Source organism: Nothobranchius furzeri, chromosome 5, assembly GCF_043380555.1.
Source record: "Nothobranchius furzeri strain GRZ-AD chromosome 5, NfurGRZ-RIMD1, whole genome shotgun sequence".
NCBI lineage: Eukaryota > Metazoa > Chordata > Actinopteri > Cyprinodontiformes > Nothobranchiidae > Nothobranchius > Nothobranchius furzeri.
Window position 1 is genome coordinate 71,984,775 of NC_091745.1, and position 21,399 is coordinate 72,006,173.

The window sequence follows — 21,399 nt, forward strand, 5'->3', positions numbered from 1 at the left end:
TTTGTCTTTTACGACAGTCATTGAATGCAACTAATGTGCTATGCAACCTGCCTAAAATATTCCCCGTATTTTGACGTCAGGTGGAAAAGCATAAAAAAACAAAAATGTCTTCTTTTAGTTACACACATTATGCTATTTTACGGAAATACATTTTTACAAGGATTATATTAGTTATTATTTTTATAGAAATGAGTCGACAAAACGTTGAAAAAAATTCCTGTGAAACAAAGCTCAGGGCTAAATGTACCTTAGTTGTTACGAGTTCGCGGGACTTATACTGTGCGCATGCGTTGTACATTGAGTTTAGCGCGCGAGTTTACTTAAGGAGAGATACTGCGTAGCTACATTGGGATACTAGGCCGTTTCGGAAGTTTTAAAACATTTGCACACCTTTTTAATACGTTATTTACGCGGTGGCACCATGTGGAATCAGGGTGAGTTGAATGCAGACTCGGTTATTTGTGTTTAAAAATCAGTAAAGGCACGTAGATGTCTGTTTGAGGCTAACGTTAGCAAGACTTTGGCAGTCAACGTTCGCTTACCTCATGAGGTTAACGCTAATGCTATTACACCGAGTTGTGTATGTTACCCAAGTACGTTTTACTTCGAATAATCGCTCCTGTTTACTGTAGTCTAATTGTTTTTTGATCTTTCAGGAGGCTACAGCGAGTCTGGAGTGGACGGGGGATACACTCAGTCTCCTGGAGGATTTGTTGCATCCCAGGGAGGAGAGAAGAAAGGGGTCAGTTGTAGTCTTGTTATAGCCAGATTTTAATCCAAGACAAACCTGACTCACGCCCAAATTGATTAAAAAATAAGTGCTAGGTTACACTTTTTCTCCTACATTCATTTTACAATCCAATGGATCAATATCACATACTCAGATATTTGTAGATTATGCAAGATTAAATGTTGATAGACTAAAAATTGTATGATTTTTTTTCACCAGAGAACGCGTGCCACACAAATCATCCCCTGCACAGTGTCTCAGCTGATGTCCGCCTCACAAGCAGACGAGGCCTTCAAAGTGGGAGATGTGGAGGTTACCCAGGTAAGCTGAACCAAGGCAAAGTGTACATGTGACAGCATTCAGTTAGAAAGAAGTAGAAAGTCCCTACATAATGGTACTGTAATAATAATGAAATAGTGATGGCATAATTTTGTCAGGTTACACTAAAATAAATGTTAAAATGATGAATAGTAGTAATTTGCTTTATCTTTGTGTTATAGGTCACCATTGTGGGCATCATCAGGAGTACAGACAAGTCTATGACCAATATCCAGTACAAGGTTGATGATATGACTTGTGCACCGATGGATGTGAAGCAGTGGGTGGACACTGAGGTGGGTGATTAAACTGTTTAGTGATTTTTTTTTACTAGTTAAGATTGGGTCCATTTCCTAAAGTCCAAGTCCACAAGGTTGACCGATATTGTTTTTCTATTACCGATATGTAGGAGACACTGTAAGCAAATGGTTGATATCTAGATGTTTTCCACCTTACTTTCCTGCTAAAATGTCACAACATCAGTTAATGCACAAATTTTCTGAAGCTGAATCAGTTTGTGAACTCTAAATTTAACTTACTGTTGAATCTTTACTTTGTGCACTCTCATTTTAAAGTCAGACACCTAAATAAAGTTAGTTTAGAATATTTATTATGCAGATGTTATTAGTGAATGTAAAAATACATTCAAAGTAATTTTCTCCAACAGCACCGGGCTGTTCAAATCAGCTTTACTAAGGACAAATATCGGTCAATACCGAAGTATAAACGCTGGTAAATATCGGCCGAACGATTTATCGGTCTACCCCTTCCCCAAAGTTAGGACCAGATTTTTTTGTGAAAACAGAAATTTAATTAAAAATAATTATGTTTTCTCTAACGAGATAGAAGGAGGATTGCTGTACTGATGCTAGTCAGTGACTCGATGCAACCTGCTGTGTTCCTTATATAGGAGCATTTTCACTGATTGGCTTAATGAACTGACCTGTATCGTAATGTTTACTTTGTGAAGTGCCTTGAGACGACTCGTTATTTGGCATTGTATAAATGAACTTAACAAAATTGAATTAATGTTCTTTTTTGTCATATTAAAGAGCAAGTTCACTGAGAAACCATTTTTCCTAATTACGTTTTAAAGGATCGGTCACTCAGAGTTTAACATGCGGGCTTAACGTGAAAACAGTCTCCTACCCCTATTTCCTGCATTTACGTTTGATAGAAAAAATGAAGAAAAACAAAGTTTGGTTCACAAAAGCCTAACAGATCTATGTCACACTGTCACTTAACATTCATGGACTCGCCTATCTCATGACGGGGAAGGCTGTTGTTAGTTAAGCATCCAGGAGAGGACAGAGCGTGTCTCGTTAGCATTAGCAACTCGACAAGATGGCAGAACTCCTTCAGGTTTGTGCTATATGTGGAGATAAAACGCAGAGCAGAGTCAGTGGTAGAGCTGTGTTGCTGTTAGCCAATCAGAGGATAGATGTCCAAATATTAGGAAATAAGACTCCAAATCCTACCTACGTAATAAAACAGGAGCATCTGAGCTTTTTTCCTCAGAGAATGACTTACAAGGCATGGATTCCTACTACAGACCACTGCAAATGTATTAAATATGAGTAAATTTGACTTTTAATATAAAAAGTTTACACAAAGGTGTGATTTTTGAATTATGTTCACCTGTGTGTGCAGGACCCGAGCGTCGACAGCGGCGTGCTGCCTCCAGGAACATATGTCAAAATCTCGGGAAATCTGCGATCTTTTCAGGTGAGTTTAGTTTTACAAACGTCTGTTTTTCCCCTGAAGTAAACAAAAACTGTTTTTAAAACATCAACATTTCTGCTGCTCCAGGCAAGAATAAGATTAGACAAACAAAACTCATTGTTTATGATGATTGTGAAAATGTGAAAATGTTTTCATGACTACAATAAGTACACAGCCATTAATCCCATGGCTGTGTACTTATTGTAGTTCCTCTGTGGAATCATCCTTGAAGAAACTGAAGCTGTTTGTTTCCCGTGTCAGAACCACAGGTCTGTCGTGGCGTTCCGCATCCGGCCCCTAGAGGACATGAATGAAATCACCTCACACATGCTGGAGGTCGTCCAGGCACACATGGCACTGGGAAAATCTCCGAGCACGGTTAGAAGCACCGAACACACATTTCTCAGAAGTCTCCTTATGTGCTAGAAGTCGTCTTAGAAAGAGGAAGTTGAAGAGTTCAGACGCAAACTGTTTTTCTTAAATGTCATCATTTAAGGTGAAATTTAACAGAGCATCACTATTTTTATTTTCCATAACCCGTCTCTAAGTTTCACAGAAAATTGCAAAAAAAAAAAATTTTTTTTAATGCAACATATTCTATAATTAAGATGTTTGCAGTTTCACATCACTGCTGTTTGGTCAAGTTGAAAAGTTCAAATTTGCTCATTTATATTCTTCCTTCTAAAACTGTTTCATAGTTTTGTTTCTACAAGAAATGGCAACTTTTCATCTTTATGCAGACATGGAAGCAGATTTTCTCCATACAGTAACTCCTCCTCATGTAGATTACCAGAACACGAGGAGATGGCGAGGTTTTTCTTTTTGTCACAAGTAGTTCAGAGATCTGCAGATTCAGATCACATGACCAGTTGGAGACTGGAAGGAACCCTAATTTAAAAAACTGAAATAAAAACTAGCGAGTCTGTAAAGAATGAACAGATGTTCTGAAATGTTAGTGAATAAAAAAGTTTTCAAGTCTGTATTTCATGCAGATTTTTTGCTGATATTGAAGAATTTTAGAGAAAATTTCAGCCTCGTTCTTTCAAACTGTTTAATTTCTGCTTTAAAGAAGACGAGTGAGATTATGTTAGATTCACTGAAGCGGACTATAAAAGGCTACTTTTATGTTTTCCATTAATTCATTTTATTAGTCTTTAAAACTATTGATAGATAGAAACATGCAGGAACCAGTTAGATCCAGTTTACAGGGTATCTGCAGGTCCTTAAAAAGTCTTAAATTTGCTTTTCCAAATTTAAGGCCTTAAAAATCCTTAAAAATGACAAATAATCCTTAAATAGTTTCCATAGGTCTTAAATTCCCGAAGACCCAATAAACGAGATTATTTTATTTCTATAAAATTTTCGTGAACTTCTAGTTAGTTCAGCATTTTTTGTGTATGATATTGGCGTAAGCGGAACCGTACACATTCGTTTGGTTGTGAAATGGGGCTATTTTTAGATGAGCACGCTAGTGGGAGTTTGCGCCATGGGGAAGTGCAACATTAATGGTAACTGTATGGCTAATCCCACGTTCACGACGTGGTTAGCACCGGTTCCAGGCAACAGCTGGAAATTATAGCCTAAATTTAATTTAAAAAATAGCTTAAATTTGGTCAAAGTGGCCTTAAAAAGTCTTAAATTTGACTCCCTTAAACCTGCAGATACCCTGAGTTTAGTAAACATGTTTCACTCTTTCGTTCGTCCGGGACACGGAGGACAGGAGAATAGACCGTGTGCACCAGTGTTGCCCTTATTGGACGCATTAATGGAGGACTTGGTGGTTATTTTTTAATTCATTCTGCTCAGCAGTAGGTTTGGTTTTCAGCATGAGTTACTAAGGTGATTTACCCAGACAGGAAGTGAACCACATTGAGTGTGAAAAACTTAAAGTTGCCTTTCCTGTGTTGTAGCACACAACCCCAAGTCTCCAAATATATAAGCATATGTAGCCTATATATATTTTTAATTTTTCTGTTTATAAAGTTTCAGCTACTAATTCTTAGTTTGTATTTTCTTATTAAAGACGCTTTATTTATTTATTTATTTTTCTTTTCTGGGTGCGTTTATGAAGGCAAGCATCACATTTGAGCTTTTCTCTTTCAGCCGTCTGCTGCTGGAGGGATGAGCAGCAACAGCTCCATGTCTCACCAAACCCCAGCAATCGTAGCAGAAAGCCGCTCGGCTGTTAACCACGTGGCCATTAATGGGCTAAGCGCAAATCAGAATCAGGTAAATAACTGTTAAGAGGTGTACTCTAAAATGTCTTCTTTTCACCCTCCTGGAAATATTAATTTTGTAAATGATGTCTGTTTTTTTTACATATTGAGGGCTTGTGTTGATGACGTGAATATTTTATTGTTTTTCTCAAGGTGCTGAGTTTAATCAGAGGCTGCCCAGACCCACAGGGCATCAGCGTGCACGATCTGAGGCACAGACTCAGCGGCATCAGTCTTCCTGTCATCAAGTAAGACACGCTCAGCTTTGGGTGCTGCACAATTCTTCACCATCATAAAATTCACTCTGCGGTTTTACGATGACTCCGTCTGAACAAGATCGTTCTTATGCCGTTCGTGTGAACTTTTTAGGTTCTGCTTTGTGATGCTTTATCAGTTTAAAAACATCTTGACAGTGTTATTTGTGCCGTTCCAGACAAGCCGTGGAGTTTCTGAGCAACGAAGGTCACATCTTCTCTACCATCGACGAGGACCACTACAAATCCACTGACAATGATGAGTAGTCGTCTTTGAGGATTTAAATAACTTATTAGTAAAAGTCCCCTGACTCAGAGATGAAACGATTAAAGTGTTAACAGACACACTCTGAATGTTTGACATTCAGGTACTAATGGGACTTTTGGTTCCCACATCCTGTATTATCTGAGGTCACTTCTTGTTCAAGTTTCTCACTTATGGCTCTGATAGCAATTATTCCTGTTTCTTTGTAAGTATCCCTTCTCCTGTTTTGTCATTTTAAAGATTTACAATAATTTTGTTTCACCCATCTTTGTAATTCAGCTTTTCTCATAATAAAAATTAAAAATTATACAAATCTACCTGGAAGTTACTTCTTTCCTACATATAAAAAAAGAACCACATGCACAACTACAAATATCAGTTTTTCAACTTATTTTAGCAAATTTATTTGATTTTAAATATGAGCATGCACAACATTAACTTAACATTTTGTGTCAAATTCACATCACAGAATGCACAAATATAAACAACCCGGGTTTGATAAAAATACATAAGTTTATTTGTCAAAACTAGAATGTTGCACTCCTGTAGATTGACGTGGTTGGAGATGAGCCTTTTTCGGGAGTGTCTGATTATTGCATATATACAGTTTGACATCAGCATAAATATACAGTTTGTTAGTAATATTGAGTTTAAATCAGAAATATTTGCCACTGTGTTAATGGGTGTGGCAGTTGCTGTGCATCGCCACTAACTGCTTAGTATTGCACGGCATAAATAAAAACTACATGGTCTTTAAAAAACTTTTGTCTACAAGGGCTGAAAACCAATAGTACAGCTGTGTCCAAAAGTTTTGAGAACCTCATATTTTCCAGTTTGAGGAAGCACTGTGCCATGAGGCTGAAGCAAAACTAGCTTCGGTTCCCCTGGTTGGTCTGGGATAGGTCAGAAAGGGTCGTTGTGGGCTGGTATTGACCGACGGTTTGGCAGTTGGATTCTCACTTGGCAGGTGGGGTGAAACCTAAACGCGTACCTTCCTGTATGCGGCCATCACCGACGATGGTGAGACATGTTTGTAGTTCTGAAACCAACCAAACCTCACTACTGCTTGCTGACATCTTTTCATGCCCGTGTACAAATAACGATACAAACAACAGCATTCTGGTCTTTATTTCGCTCGCCACGAGCAGTGACGTTTTTATATTCCTCAATGGACTGTGTTGTGTGACGCTGGCTTCTCCTCCCTAGTCACTCAGTTGGCCTATGAATGTCGTGGTCCGGTGTCGGTACAGGATCTGCTCGGGTGCAGGATCGGCTCGGGGTCCTTCGACTGCCGATGATGTCAAAGTAGTTGATTGGCTGAACATGAAGCTTACGGAAGTTACGTTATCACGTTATGATTTTGATTGGTCAGAACAAATTTGCGGTCGTAGTCTTAGCGGTTGTAGTCCTGTAGTCCAAAAATCAACACTTTTTGGAGAAAATATGTTTGAATATCTAAAGGAAATGTAAAATATAAGCAAATGATAAACGGTGACCCTCAAAAGCTCTTGATGTTGATGTAATGGGGCAAAATAAAATATAAGAACTTTACTGAAATACACCAAGCAATATTTTGAGTCAAAGAAAGTATTTAGATACTACTAAGGAAATATACAGACGAACTCCACATTAATACAAACAGATATGGCTTCACATTAAAGAACTGTTTATTTTGTGTCAGTCCGATGTTGGTTTTATGCAGGTTCACATTCTTTACAAAACAAAGGTAATATGGTGTTTTATTAACAAATTACAGTTATAAAGAAAACATTTAGGTGTTAACAAACAAGAATTTATTAACAAAACTGCTGATGTCTTTCCAAAACGAGTGTGAAAGCCGAGTAGATTTGCAGTAATGTGACGTCATCGGCAGTCGAAGGACCCCGAGCCGATCCTGTACCGACACCGGATCGGTTGTGTGGCCCGCTTTTACAACAGAAACAGATAAAATAGAATCCCCAGCTGCTCCGACCTGTCCTGGACCCCTCAATGGAACCAATGCTGCTGCGACAGCAGGAACTAAAATCAAATACCCAATAAACCACAATCAGGTTTCACATCATAAGGCGGGTGGGCAAATAAACAATAAGAAAAACGTAACAAATTCCAAGCATTAATTATCCACAAATGAATCGCCATCAGTCAGGACTTTGGGCAAATTACAAAGTTCTATGAACAAAACAGCACCAACACAAAATACTGCCTTTTCACAAAATTGTAAATTTGTGACAATCGCCTAATTATATCGTACTTGTTTCACTCTCTTTGGCCGAGTGAATTTTGGCGGGGGAGTAAATAGATCAGCACGGTCCAAATTACTAAAGAGATTTCTGGCTTGGTGCTTGTGCGCACATTGTTGCAGACCTGTTTTTAGATTAGGTTCACTTGCACCTTTTCTAGTTTAGCCACTCATAAATTCAGCTGTCATTCCCACCGAGCTGCAATGAAAGAACTTCAGCTTTTGCCTAGAAAAGCAACACTCTCCTGCGCCGACTTCACCATAGATGCCAAAGATTCGTCCAACGTTTCGTAGTCGTGATCGCTGTCCACACATGCAGTAACATCACTCGTGGGCCCTGCAGGGGAAAATGGGTTCTTAGTCTATATTTACTTTGTGGCTTTTATGTTCTCATGCTTCTATAATTAGATGCCAACTCAACTTAAATGACAAAATAGAGGAAGAACATGTTCTCAGTGCCACAAATTAATAAAAAAAAATGGATTTTTAATCAGACTATGCTTTAATACACGATCTCATCTCATATTCCATAATAAAAAGTTTTTACCTCTAGTCTTTGGTTGGTTCATTTTTATGTACATGTTTGGCAGTGCCTTGGCTGACCCACCGACCTCAAGGTGCTTTCGTGGTACAATGGTGGGAGGCTCATCGCTTAAACCATCCTGCATGAAAAGAGGAAGTGAAATATTTAGTTTAATTGTTGAGAAAACAACATCACCAATGCAGAAACGAGAAAGCATTTCTGTGTCTCTTGTTCAGCTCTGCAGTTTTTTTAGAAGTGAGAAACTGGATTGTGAGTATTGTCAATTTGTGGGTTGTTAAGAAACCAGATAATCATGTGTTTGAGAAAAACTAAAATATACCTACTGGAGGGGGAGGAGCTGGTGCCCTTTTTTTATTCAAAGTCATGGCACTGAACTGCTCGGTTGGGGTGATTTTGTCTTGGTGCTTGGATGACTTCTTTGCGGGTTTTGAACGTGCTTTTGAGGATTTTGACGATGACAAATCTCGCTTTGGCGGTCGAGGTGGAGGAGCCTCGCCGGAGTTACGCTGCTTCTGAAATTCATAAAAGAACTTTTCTGACACTTCAGTAACCCATTCTACGGAACTCTTGGGACATTGACCATCAGGCCAGGGAAGGGGCTCTTCTGTGTAGCAGACAGACATGGAGAGCCAGTTGGCTGGAAGTTCAAAACAGTAGTCAGGTTTATCCAGGAAGCTTGCCTGGATAGTTGGTTCCAGCATTGCACCCTCTATTCTCAGACAAGGAAACCCAACTAATGGATCACTCTCAAGTTCTGTATCACGGCTCACCACTTTCACATCCAGTGGCAAACTAAACTCCTTACCCAGTTGACTGAGTTTATACTTTTTGTTGTCACCAAGTACCTCAACGAAGTGACCTTGCATGTATAGAGGCAGCCGAACCTCCTCTTTCTCATCCAGCTGTTTGACCTCCTCCTCTTCCTTCTCCTCCTCCTCCTCCTCATCATCCACATCATCTGGGTCCTGAACACGGTGACACAAAAGTGCCTCAATGGACTGTTTCTGTTTTTTGCTGCTTTCCCCAGGCAGGTCCATTCTGGTACAGCTCACAATTTCCAGTCTTTCTCCAACACTGAGACCAGGCAGACCTTCCTCCTCCACCTCCTCACAGTTCCTTGTTACGCTCACTGTCAGCCCTTTTGTCTGAGTTGAAGCGACGTACAGCTCGTACACTGAATTAAAGTCTCTTGGCCGTCTCCGAATGCGCCCGCCGTATTGCTGAGACACTAGGAAGAACTGCTGAGCCTTTCGGCCCTTCATGCTAGACAACAGAGCCATGGCCTTGGTTCCTTTCTTGTGCAAAACCAAGTGTGCTCTCTTGGTAAGTCCCTGCAGCCAGTTGCACTTAAACAGAGAGCCTGCATGTGGCTCTTCTAATATCTCCACTACCCCAGGCAAGGATTCATCAGGCCGAGACAGCACTTCTTTCAGACTGAGCGGTGTCATGAAGTGTACGTCTTTACACAGGTCGCTGACATCAACCACATCCACTTCTAAGCTGGAAGGGAACCTCAGCACATTCTTCCTCACTGGATAAAGATAACACAAAATGCAATTAACACACCATCTTAAACTAGAGAAGAGGCAGTTCTGACAGAAATGCAGTTTGAATGCTTTTTGCTTAAAACGATTGCTGAACCTGCCCTTGAGAAGCTGAAAGTAAGCTAGGTTTTCCCTGACACATAGTGACTTTAAAAGTGATCTTAAAGGTATATGAAGAATGGGAAATATTCCTGAACATCTTTAAAGGTTTTTGGAAAAACTGGACAGTTAAAGTGTTTTACATTTTGAAATTCTAGATGAAGTACTTTAACTGTTGTAATAGCCTAATAAAATGGCTCAAAAGATGGGTGGAACAAAAGAAAGGCCACATAAAATAGCACAAAAGAAATGTGGAACATAGGAAAAACAGCTAAAACAATTGAGAAGATGTTAAACAGCTTAAAATATCAAAACATTATAGAGTAAAATAGCCGTTTGGGTAAAATAACAGATAGAAAGACCGAGCGGAAAGATGACAACAATGACGACGAAAATGGGAAGGACCAAATCGGCTGAGTCACTGTTATGCTCGACAGGAACTTAGCAGAATCCATGAAAAGTTTTAGTTTGAAATCACTTAAAACTTGTGATAGAACTCAAAAGAGAGTTGCATGAGATTGGCACCAGCTGATTAGCCTGTTTTGAGATCAAACAGAAATGTAACATGGCACCTTCTAATAGAGACAGGGAAGTCTTACCCAATCAGAGAACTTGATAAGTAGGTCACCGCAGCGGTAGGTCTTTGAGACCCCAAAACTGACTTGCTAATCTAATGGCCACTGTACAAAAGATCTGTTTGAACATTTCGAAACTATGAGCAACTACAGGCCTAGTTTGTCACCTGTGGCTGTTTCTGTGTAACCTATGTTTTATAGGAGATATGATGCTTTTTGTCAGAGTTTGGATAAGACAAAACCACTCAGATTTATCAATAAGGGTCCCCAATATTAGACCACTATTGCTTCTGAGGGTTACTGTAAAGACAAAATACTTACATCAAAAATAGGAACATTGCCTGAAAGCTGACAGAAATACCTAATTTTCATCGCAAATCACTCCACAGAGACAGCTAACTGTTTCTTTGTGGAAAACATAGTCTAAATTGCACAAAGGAGGTATAGTTGGAGCCATCTTTTTAGACTTGAAAAGAGCTTTTGACACTGTCAATCATGACATACTCATCCAGAAGTTGTCTTGTTTTAACTTCTCAACCAGTGTTATAGACTGGACGAGACCTTACTTAGCAAACAGAGCGCAGTGTGTGAGAGTTAATGGTGAGACATCAACACCATTAAGGAATGAGCTGGGTGTACCCCAGGGATCTGTCCTGGGCCCTATTCTGTTCAGCATCTACATAAATGACCTGCCATCAGTGTGCACTGGATGTGAGGTGCAGATGTATGCTGATGACACAGTCATATATGTTCATGCAAAAACTAAAGCCCAAGCTGCTGCTAAGCTCAGTGATACTATGGTACATGTACATAAATGGCTCACTTGCTCACAGCTGTATCTCAATGTAAAAAAGACAGTTTGCATGTTTTTTAGCAAAAGGAACATTTCATCCAACTGTGAACCCACTGTGTGTGTGTCTGGGGAGGCCATTCAAACAGTTACACGGTTTAAACATCTAGGCATTATTATTGACAATACATTATCATTTAAACATCAAGTGAGAAAGGTAGTGCAAATTACCAAATATAATATAGCAAGCTTTAGGTATATAAGACACTGCTTGACAACACCTGTAGCTATGCTATGAACACTATGATATTCACTCGTCTAACATATTGTATTACAAGCTGGACCCAGGTGTGTGGTACAACATTAAGGCCTATCCTATCACTTCACAAACAGGCACTTAAAGTCTTAGACAAAAAATCCAACCTCTGTCATCACTGTAGTGTCCTTACCAAATATAATCCACTTAGTTGGGAAAATATTTTAAAGCACAGTGATGCATGTTTAATCTTTAAGATTATCAATGGGAAGGCTCCCCCACCACTTTGTACTTTTATTCAGCAGAAGCTACCAAGCAGCAGAACCACAAGGTCTGCACTAAGAGGGGACTGTGTAGTTCCTCATAGGTCTAGTTCTTTTGGATAGTTATGCTTTTCTGTGAGAGCCTCTAAACTGTGGAATCAGATGCCATTGGACATTAGAAACTCCACTTCACATCGTACATTTAAACTCAGTTTTAAGAACTGGCTTTTAAGCACACAAAAATGTGAACACCTTTCATAATCATTGTATGTTTGTTTTTAGACTTTATTTATTTTGTAACCTATAGTGTGTATGATAGATACTGCAAATTGATATATGCTTACTTTTGATTTTCTAATGAGTTGTATGGGTATATGAATTATTTATTTCTTTTTTCTATTTTATCTTTATTTTTTGTGTGTTATGTTTTAATGAAATTGAGTGTAATGGCATTATGATTTATTGTTGTATATTAATTAGTTACTATGCTCATTTAATCAGTTTTTTCTTTTTTTCCTTCTTTCTTTCTTCTCCTTAGCCATCGTGCTTAGTATAACATCTTGCCACTGGACTACAGTTGAAAATTAGCCTGCTGGCTAACACTGGCACATTTACAGAAATGTTTATTAATGTGCACAGTCGTTAATTAAATAAATGAAATGAAAAAAAAATGAAGTAAATTATTTGTAGGTGTGACTGTGAGCAAACAGTTTCTGAAGAGCTGTTGAATTGGGCAAGTTTGCTGAAAATGCTGGAACTAAGCTGAAGAGTTTCAAATTGTTAGTAGAAATATTTGAAATATTTAAAGGAGTGGGACTCTTGTTTAATCAATACATTTGCAGTGGTTTCTAGTAAGAATGAATGCCTTGCAAGTCTTACGTAGGGGGAAAAAAGCTCAGATGAGCTTGTTTCAGGAACTAGTAGAATACCACATAAGAGGAGAGCCTAACACGGCAGGATTTGAAGTCTTATTTCCTGATATTTGGACATCTCGCCTCAGATTGGATAGCAGTAACGTGACTCTAACGCTGAATCTCTGCGACATGGATGTGTTATTTCCACAAATGACTCAAGTTAGTCGAGTTGCTGATGCTAAAGTTTAGCTTCTACTAGCCGAGATGTTCTCTGCTGTTTCCTGGATGCTAAAACAACAGCCTTCCCCGTCGTGAGCCAAGATGGGTGATTCCACGAATGTCAAGTGGCAGTATGATGTGGATCTGTCAAGCACTTCTAATCCTAGCGCTTCACCGTCTATTTTCTATCAGAAGCTAATGCAGGAGATAGGTGTAGGAGACTATTTTCATGTTTTGCCAGCATGAAAAACTCAGAGTGACTGATTATAATCGGAAATAGTACTTAAAAATGTTTTTTCAGTGTTCCACACCTTTATATAAGAAAGTATAAATACAGTTTAAAAGGTAAAAAAATTAAATTCTAATAAAAAAAGCTAACAAAAAGTTCAATGAAATGGTTGGATTGATGCAGGATTGTTGAAAAAAGTAAGCAGATGTAAGCTTAGGAAGAAAAAACTTTAAAAAGCAGAAAGATTTGCTTTAAATCCAAAGGATTCTACATAATTTCAATGAGCAGAAAATTGTAGAAAAGACTCATTCCTGGATAGAGCGTAAAGAGCAGAACGAGTTGAATGTTTTGATACCAGATTTGCAGAAATGGAGAAAAAAATGGAAGTAGACAAATGCCAAAAAAAAACATACAGAAGCAGAACAAAGAAAATGTTTTAAATTCTGGATCAGTACTTAGACATCATGAATTGAAAGTACTCATGCAGAAAGTATGCCCCTGAGAATGTTCAGTACTTACATTTAGGGAGTTTAGGGTTTTGTGTTTCAGGTCTAATTTAAAGACATAGTTTAAAAAAATTTGTCATTCTTACAGTTCATAATGGCCTGGATCTGGTAAACTGGACTGAGGACGAGGACCCGCTCACAGTTGGTTTTCTTAACCAAGCAAAACCTTCGGCTACGCAGAAAGGGTGAAGACATGATCTCCTTCAGGGTGTAGCATTCTTCGCTCTCGCACTCGTAAAACTGCCCCCGAGACGACAAAGGGATGCGGACTTCAGCCGAGGCCTCTGCTTCTCCTTTAACGTGGCACCGCACCTGATCCTCTTTCCCCTCGTGTTTCTCGATGGCGATCACAGTCAAAGCCTTGCCGGCCCCCAGGGTGAAGGTGTCAAGTGTCATTTTAGTGTGGCTGTGGAAAGTAAAAGGCAGGAAGGACTCCTGGCCCACAGGCCTCAGACTCATCATCTCTTCAACTGAACTGTATGGCATCTGCTCCGGGACGACCTTGAACAGCCCTGAAAAAACAATTATGTGTGAGTGAGCTGCAACAACAACCAAACTATGGTACTATTACGAACTTCTTCCTAACCTGCATGGCTGACTGGCAGTTCAAATGTCTCCTTGTTGGCAACATCCTCACAGGAGACAGACTGCAGTTCAATACCGATGACTTTTATTAGATCCCCAGTGGAGAAGCTAACTTCACTCCCAGATATTTCATACACCGAACCTGATGCATGAAACGAACCCGTCAGGCATATAAAAGTTCCCAAATGTGCCTCGATGATGAAGTTTTTTATGATTATGAAAATTTTAATCATAATAAATGTGACTAATTTAGCTAGGAAACACAATGTTTGATCTTTACATTCCTATACTCAGAAATTTGTACCTTTATTATCTTAATAAATAAGTAAATCTTATTTATATAGCACTCATCACAGACAAAGAATCACAAGGGGCTTCATTGAAATCAAAACAAAATTAATCATAAAGTCATAAAATCATAATGATCTTAAAACAGATCTAAATACATAACTAAATAAATAAATAAATAAATAAATAAATAAATAAATAAAACCCACCTTGGAAATAGACTCCAGAGCAAATCTGTAGAATTTTCGGTAAACTGCTGGGATCCAGCGATGCAATAAAATCTTGAAGCGGCAAAGCAATGCCTGCCATGGTTGCTGCCTCGGCGAGTCGAAATAAGACTGAAGACAAGTGTTAAATGACGACTGCAGCTAAAAAGGAGTTGCGCTTCTAGCAAAACCACAAAAGTATATGAGGAAGTGACAGGAGCTTTTGCACAACATTTTTCATTTTTAAGGGAGGGGGGAAGTTTATGAGTTATGACGGAGGCCCTGTTTTACTGTCAAGATTTGTGATTTTAAAAATCGTTGACAGCAGCTTATTGTTGTGGAGCCAATTGAAATGTAAAAAATTCACTGTTAAAACAAAAGTTACTGCAAGGCTAAGATTGGTTCTTGGTTTGTACCAGTAGCTAAATGAAAAACACGTCATTGCCAGATTAGAAAGAAGTGGATGATTGGAAATAAAGTGTGATGAATGTGACTTGTTCTGTTGCAAATAACTGAAAGAAAAACACAAACTAGGAACATAACCTAAAAACTCTCATGTGACTCACCTGGATACATCAAATAGGTTAATTTTAGTCATACCAGTTTTGTCTAACATGTTTCCTGTGACAAACTATGTTTTCAACCAATGAATGATCAAAGGCACCTTACCCAAACATGTTCTTTTTTGTGTTTTATCATTTATAAGGGAACTTTGATGGCATTAGTTTATTTGTAAAAGGACAAAAAGACTGCAGGCTCATTTCCTTCTGCTTTAAAGAGAAACTAAAAGTATGGCAGCTTTACTTTTTCTATGACAAGACCGAAGCCTATGACCCTCAAACCCACAGTTTACAAATCAGAAAGAGAAAATAAGCAAAGCGTCAGTCGAATCTGGCTACTTATTCATCCCTTTTCTGTGTTAAACTCTAGGTGCTGAATCTTTGTAACAAATGCTGTAGGAGGCTTGTGGTATCGCTGTTTCCAAACCAACATTTCAAACTTTTTCAAAACTTTATTTTTTGGGTCTTTACTGAGAATTTGCAATTTGGAGTTCAGAGACCTCCAGTGGTTTCTTTAGGAACTTTAAATTTTATAAAAGCCACATTTTTGACAAATACATGTTAATATCTCTTAAAACAAAAAGGACATTTTTTTTTCTTATTTGAAACATTAAAAAACACCAAACAAATTTTTAATGTTAATTTTTTTTAATGAACATTTCTAAATGGACTTTGAGATAAATCCTTGTTGGTTAAACAAATGGCCTGGTTTTATCAAATAATAAAATAGTGGCTTTTAAAATTATCATCTGAATGAATCTGCTCAAATGTCTTGGGCTACTTAAATTATTCAAACAGAAAACCGTAAGTCATCTCAATCTAGATGTTCTTGTAAAATATTGTTTTTGTTTTGTTTTTGTGGAAAAGGTAACTTTTGCAATTTAGCCCATCCTTCTGTCAAAAGGCACTACCTTTGGATTGGCCACAGTTGTAAGAAATACTTTGTCTTGTTAAATAAAGGTTAAAAGTTTTAAAATAAAAACATCTGGCTGTGTCACACAAAATGCACTAAAAAGCTGTTTTCTAGGGGTGGCCATGGCCACCCCTGGCCACCCTTGGGGGCACCCTTGCGTGTGCTTGATTTGTGTTTTTGTTGGGCTGAAGAGAAGCTGCTTAAGTAAAAGTAAAATTTGTCACCTCCATCTGTCTGAAACATATAAACAGAATCAGTTTACATTAAACAAAACTATGTTGTTATGATGTACATTATCTTTCCAGTATAAAGAAAAACTTATCATTTAAGGTCTATTGTTTTAATATTAACAGAATTGGACTGAAATTATATAATTTGTTTTTATTTAATCATTATTAGGTGAGTAGCTGTTTCCGCCCCTGTTGCGCGTTAATGTTCTCTTTTGATAACAAATTGCAACTTTACACACAGTAGTAGATTTGTGATGATAAAATTAGTGTTTTTTATGAACTATAAATGTGACTTACCTGAACTTTTTTCTTTATTATTTTTAGTAGACTACTTCATACTAACTCTAAAACCCGAATTTAATCATAAACTCAACAATATATAAGTTCCACACACAACCACATCTATAAATGCGAAATATTAGCTTGTTTTTTGTACTTTTACTTTTTTTTAATATGGCGTGGTCTATTACCGGACTACATTTCCCAGCATTCCTAAGCGACAATTACCCAAAATGCATCGTTAACATGTAGAGGGAAGATGGCAGCTAAAACAAGCAAAGACGGTCCACCTTTTGACTGCCCATCATGGTGAGAAAATGCACATGTTGAAGTACTAAAATACCAACTGCAGCGCTTGATTATGTGCAAACGAGCAAAACGACGTTGTTACGTTAACAATTGTAACTTTTATAGAGGAAAGAAGTTCGTTAGCGTTAGCATCCAATCGAGCTAGCAGGCTAACCCCTCCTACAAGGCTAGCCTAAATGCGGATCACGGTTTGCTTTCTGCTTGAAAATGAATGAAAGGCTTGATTTTAAAAGTTTCTCACCTAGTTGAAACGTATAGAGGTGACAGCAGGACATTTTTTGACAGATATGCTCTTGAAGTATTCGGTTCGAGTGAAAAGAGCTAAATGTTTGAATAAATGAATTAAAATTAGATTATAAAATGGTTAAATATGCTGTAAATATATTTATGCACTGCTGTATTTTCTGAGATCAGTTCAGTGTTTAAATAAGTCTCTAATTGTTTCTTATAGGGGAGGAAAACCGCCCACAGGACTGCACTTAGACGTGATGAAAGGAGACAAACTGGTTGAGGTAACTGGAAATTTAAACTGTTATTTAGTTTGGACTCTTTAAAATCAGCTTTAATTATCTCAGTTCTATTTAATTTCTAAGTTAAAAATCCAGATTTGTTTAATCTCTTAAACATAAGCAAATTCCACAATAAAATGTCATTCCTTATTATTTTAAACATCTAATGATTCTGTTTTCCACATAGCAGAACACACATGTGATTGTTACTATTGTACAAATGTTAAAAGCACCAGATACAAGCCTGACAGTCTGCTCCGCCCTGTGCGTGTTGCACAATGGGGTTAACCTATGACTGCATGGCTTCAAAAGGTGCGAGAACAACATCAGCCCTGAGATTTAAGCCCTTCAGTGGAAAGCAACACTGTTGAGTTATAACTCAGAGGCACAAATGCATTAATGTACGCCATTACTAATTCACACCATCCGTTTCTCCTTGTAGAAACTGATCATAGATGAAAAGAAGTTCTACCTGTTTGGTAGGAACCCCGACTGGTGTGACTTCACCATCGACCATCAGTCGTGCTCGCGTGTTCACGCCGCTCTAGTCTACCATAAACACCTAAAAAGGCTCTTCCTTATAGATCTTAATAGCAGTAAGATTTCACAAACACTTTAATTATTTCTCAGTCACTCTGCTCTTTTAATGTATTAATCCTAATTATTATTATTTTTTTACAATTTAAGCACATGGTACCTTCCTCGGACACATTCGCCTTGAGCCTCACAAGCCTCAGCAGGTTCCAATCGACTCTACAATATCCTTCGGGGCGTCAACACGTACCTACACCATCAGAGAAAAACCCCAAACCCAAGGAAGCGCTGGCACCGGCGACAGTAAGACAGGAGATGAGGAGGAGCTAAAAGGACTGCTCGGGCTTCCGGAGGAAGAGACAGAGTTGGAGGTTTGTTAGAATTCAGATCAGCTCCACTGACTCGCCGCTTGTTACTCTTGACTTGTTTTGACATCCTGTTTTGCGCTTGTGGCATCTTAATGGAATTATTTGTATGCAAATTAGCCACAGTGTGAAATGATCTCAGTGTGTTTGGTTTTTTAACTCACTCACTGCCAGCCGTTTCCTGATCACTTACCCCCAAATTCCACTACCTCCGCTCCGACACGAACGCCGGAGCAAAATCGGTCCCGTTGTAGTCAATCAGAGCAATTCCACTACTGCGGCCGTGCTCCGGCAATGCGGCGCAGTGCGCTGCCCTCTGTTCCGGCGTCCGGCAAAAATAGAATCGATCCTATTTTCGCCGGACGCCGGAGCACCTCCGCAGTAAATGGACAGAAATCACAACCGCCCAACAGGAAAAGGAGCAAGCACAACTTCCGTTTTTCACAATAAATCGATAAAAAAAGGCGTTTTTTGTTTCATATGCACAGGTTTAACAACTTTTAACAACTATCAGTGGCGGCTGAAGTTTAAATGCACAAAAGTAAGCCATAAATACAGTTTCTACTATCAAAGTAGTCACACTTTGTTCATCCAAACACTGCTGATCTCTCAACACAAATGATGGGCAGATTAAACAGTTCATGCCGATGCTTCTCCCACACAACGGGTGTTTGGATCTAACTTCCGCGTTTATTGCTCGGACTGTATCGCAAGATCTCGAAAATCCCGTGCATGCTTGTTTGCCCACCTCAGGTCTCCGCACCGGAGCGGAGCCGTTGTAGAGCGGGTACCAGTAAAAATTGAGTTTGGAAGCGAGCGGCTGCGGAAGGCGGGGCGGACCGGACCAGAGCGGAATGGAGGTAGTGGAATTTGGGGGTAACGGCCTTCGCTGCCAGCGTTTCTCACCATTTTTATGATTTTTTTTAAGAGTCACAGAACGTTGCGCGCTAGCATGATGTCAATGCCAAAACAACCAAAAACAAAGAGGAGACTCACCTCTTACATCAGGAAGAAGCCGTGTGTTTCGAGCATTATCCGTTCTTTCATAATCCGTTGTCGAATTGTGATCGGCAGACGCTTTTCCGGTTCGCGCCTCACTTTTTTTTACAGGAACGGCCCAAAACGATCTCCTAACACATGGATGTTCTGCTTCCTGATCACGTGATATGTGACGTATGCGGATGAAGATCAGCTTCAGGGCTGAGATGTTTGTTCTCTCAGGGCGGGGGCTCGTGCCGATGCTCAAACAGTAAAAAAATGCAAATGACGACGTCATTGGCAGTGAATGAGTTAACTGCACCACATTTTTTCCCGACATCTCCAATTTTCTTTTTTTTTTTGTTTGTTTGCTTTTTACTGTTGATTTTTCAGCATTTTGACTTTGTTTATTAAGCTTCAAGTTGAAAGGAAGCAAAAAGCCTTAAATACTAGAGTTTTACTGCATTTTCTCTTTTCTTGCAGCAATAACTCGTTCTTTTACTATTTGGTGCATCAAATATGGACACGGACACCATTTTTGTTTTCTATTTGTAACGTCACAGATAACTCTTCTGTGTTTTAAGACACACCAGTTACTTTAGTAACATGTTAAACTGTTTTATTTGACATTGTAACATGACTAATAGAAGCTGATGTCCCAGCAGTACCAGACTAAGAATCTTCTGGCACTGAGCCATAGCTGGTAACAGTTAAGAGCGGACACGTTTTATTTTGATACATGGACTGCCATATGCAAATTTGACCACGTGATGTCACTGTTACTTCATGCACCTTTTTATATCTATCCTGGGGAGGTGCTGCATCAGATAGAGCATGGTAATATCCTGGTGTCAGTGTGGTTTAACGACACTCTTTTGTGACTTCTGCCAGAATCTAACGGAGTTCAACACTGCTCACAACAAACGCATCTCCCTCCTGACCATCGAGGAAGGCAACCTGGAAATCCAGAGACCCAAGAGGAAACGGAGGAACTCCAGAGTTACTTTCAGTGAAGAGGACTCTATCATCAACCCAGGTACGTAGAAACACAAACATCTTTTGTTTAAAGCTTTATCTGTTTTCATTTCTTGGTCAAACCATCACTAGATTTTGATGGAGATGAGTTGGAAGTGTTGATCTAAACTACCTTTTTTAGGTTGATTTAGAGACAAATGTACAAAAAACTCAAATTTGTGCCCTTAAATGTGAATCAGAGTAATGTAACAGTTTTTTATTTATTTTATTTTACATTGGTGATGTCTTCAGTGCAGTAAAAAAAAAGTAGTTCATCTGATGTAAACTGTCCTTATTTGTTGACTTATTCAGAGGACATAGACCCATCGGTCGGCCGCTTCAGGAATATGATTCAGACAGCCGTCATCCCCATGAAGGTAAATGTTTCACCCCACAGGTGAACGTAATTCTCCATTAATAATGGAAGTAGTTGTTTCCAAGTTTTAGTTTTTATTCCTCCGTCCGTTTTGCAGAAGCGAAGATCTGACGGCCAAAACACTCTGGGTCTGGACGATCTGGCTTCAAAGCGTATCCACGGCTACAGCTTAGGTGGTGGACTTTATGGCGACTTGCCTCCTACCAGTCATGAGAACAAGCCAACGGGAGCTCCGGGAGGTGTTGCTATGCAAGGAGGGCTTCCGCTGCCCTTCCCTAATCCAGCGCCAGAGGTAGACTTGGACCCAGATGCTCCTCAGCCCCTCATCACCCTTAACCCCACACCTGTAACAGCTCCCTACCTGCCAGAGACCCTCAACGAGCCGCGCAAAAAGAAGTACGCCAAAGAGGCGTGGCCAGGAAAGAAACCCACGCCCTCGCTACTCATCTAAGCAGTTTTTCTGTAGTGCTGCCGACTCTCAGGTTTCCAGCAGATACATCAGGGACTGTGACCTGGCAGAGGTGGAGTTCTTCACTTCTGATGGATCTTTTATTTTTATCATCATTTTGTTGTGTTTCCCATATTTACGCAGTTTTGCATAAAATTCATCCCATAAACAAGAGAATCTCA

General features: G+C 39.2%; 3 protein-coding genes and 1 non-coding gene across 5 annotated transcripts; 3 read left to right on the forward strand and 1 right to left on the reverse strand.

Annotated features, from left to right (window-relative positions):
* Window positions 1–293: 293 nt before the first annotated feature.
* On the forward strand, window positions 294–5,822 carry rpa2 (replication protein A2). The gene is made up of 9 exons (XM_015950098.3): window positions 294–434; window positions 657–742; window positions 950–1,051; window positions 1,231–1,344; window positions 2,699–2,773; window positions 3,032–3,148; window positions 4,874–4,999; window positions 5,140–5,234; window positions 5,420–5,822. Exons 1-9 carry the CDS (start codon window positions 422–424, stop codon window positions 5,505–5,507), a joined length of 816 nt encoding a protein of 271 aa, XP_015805584.1. The 5' UTR covers window positions 294–421; the 3' UTR covers window positions 5,508–5,822.
* A 1,945-nt stretch (window positions 5,823–7,767) lies between these two features.
* themis2 (thymocyte selection associated family member 2) lies at window positions 7,768–14,870 on the reverse strand. Of its 2 annotated transcripts, XM_070551861.1 has the most exons (7): window positions 14,706–14,870; window positions 14,210–14,350; window positions 13,710–14,135; window positions 9,134–9,819; window positions 8,612–8,800; window positions 8,292–8,406; window positions 7,768–8,081 (listed from the first exon to the last, which is right to left on the reverse strand). In XM_070551861.1, exons 1-7 carry the CDS (start codon window positions 14,803–14,805, stop codon window positions 7,960–7,962), a joined length of 1,779 nt encoding a protein of 592 aa, XP_070407962.1. In that variant the 5' UTR covers window positions 14,806–14,870; the 3' UTR covers window positions 7,768–7,959. The 2 variants fall into 2 exon arrangements, with proteins under 2 accessions (XP_070407962.1, XP_015805586.1); XM_015950100.3 differs by having other exon boundaries at window positions 8,612–9,819; window positions 14,706–14,868.
* A 1,867-nt stretch (window positions 14,871–16,737) lies between these two features.
* ppp1r8b (protein phosphatase 1, regulatory subunit 8b) lies at window positions 16,738–21,399 on the forward strand. Its single transcript, XM_015950101.3, has 7 exons — window positions 16,738–16,993; window positions 17,445–17,505; window positions 17,945–18,098; window positions 18,190–18,407; window positions 20,271–20,415; window positions 20,706–20,770; window positions 20,867–21,399. Exons 1-7 carry the CDS (start codon window positions 16,944–16,946, stop codon window positions 21,218–21,220), a joined length of 1,047 nt encoding a protein of 348 aa, XP_015805587.1. The 5' UTR covers window positions 16,738–16,943; the 3' UTR covers window positions 21,221–21,399.
* LOC129163530 (small Cajal body-specific RNA 1) lies at window positions 17,730–17,895 on the forward strand. The gene has a single exon (XR_008563392.1). It is a non-coding gene; the product is annotated as a small Cajal body-specific RNA 1 (non-coding RNA).

Excerpts from the sequence above, each read along its gene's own strand:
- themis2 (XM_015950100.3), bottom strand. The coding sequence starts at position 14,805 with ATGGCAGGCATTGCTTTGCCGCTTCAAGATTTTATTGCATCGCTGGAT. Across the intron at positions 14,351-14,705 it reads CTCTGGAGTCTATTTCCAAG|GTTCGGTGTATGAAATATCT; the intron begins GTGGGTTTTATT and ends TTCATGCATCAG. Across the intron at positions 8,407-8,611 it reads CACCAGCTCCTCCCCCTCCA|GATGGTTTAAGCGATGAGCC; the intron begins GTAGGTATATTT and ends CTTTTCATGCAG.
- ppp1r8b (XM_015950101.3), top strand. The coding sequence starts at position 16,944 with ATGGCAGCTAAAACAAGCAAAGACGGTCCACCTTTTGACTGCCCATCA. Across the intron at positions 18,099-18,189 it reads CCTTATAGATCTTAATAGCA|CACATGGTACCTTCCTCGGA; the intron begins GTAAGATTTCAC and ends TTACAATTTAAG. Across the intron at positions 18,408-20,270 it reads AGGAAGAGACAGAGTTGGAG|AATCTAACGGAGTTCAACAC; the intron begins GTTTGTTAGAAT and ends GACTTCTGCCAG.
- rpa2 (XM_015950098.3), top strand. Across the intron at positions 2,774-3,031 it reads GAAATCTGCGATCTTTTCAG|AACCACAGGTCTGTCGTGGC; the intron begins GTGAGTTTAGTT and ends TTCCCGTGTCAG. Across the intron at positions 5,235-5,419 it reads ATCAGTCTTCCTGTCATCAA|ACAAGCCGTGGAGTTTCTGA; the intron begins GTAAGACACGCT and ends GTGCCGTTCCAG.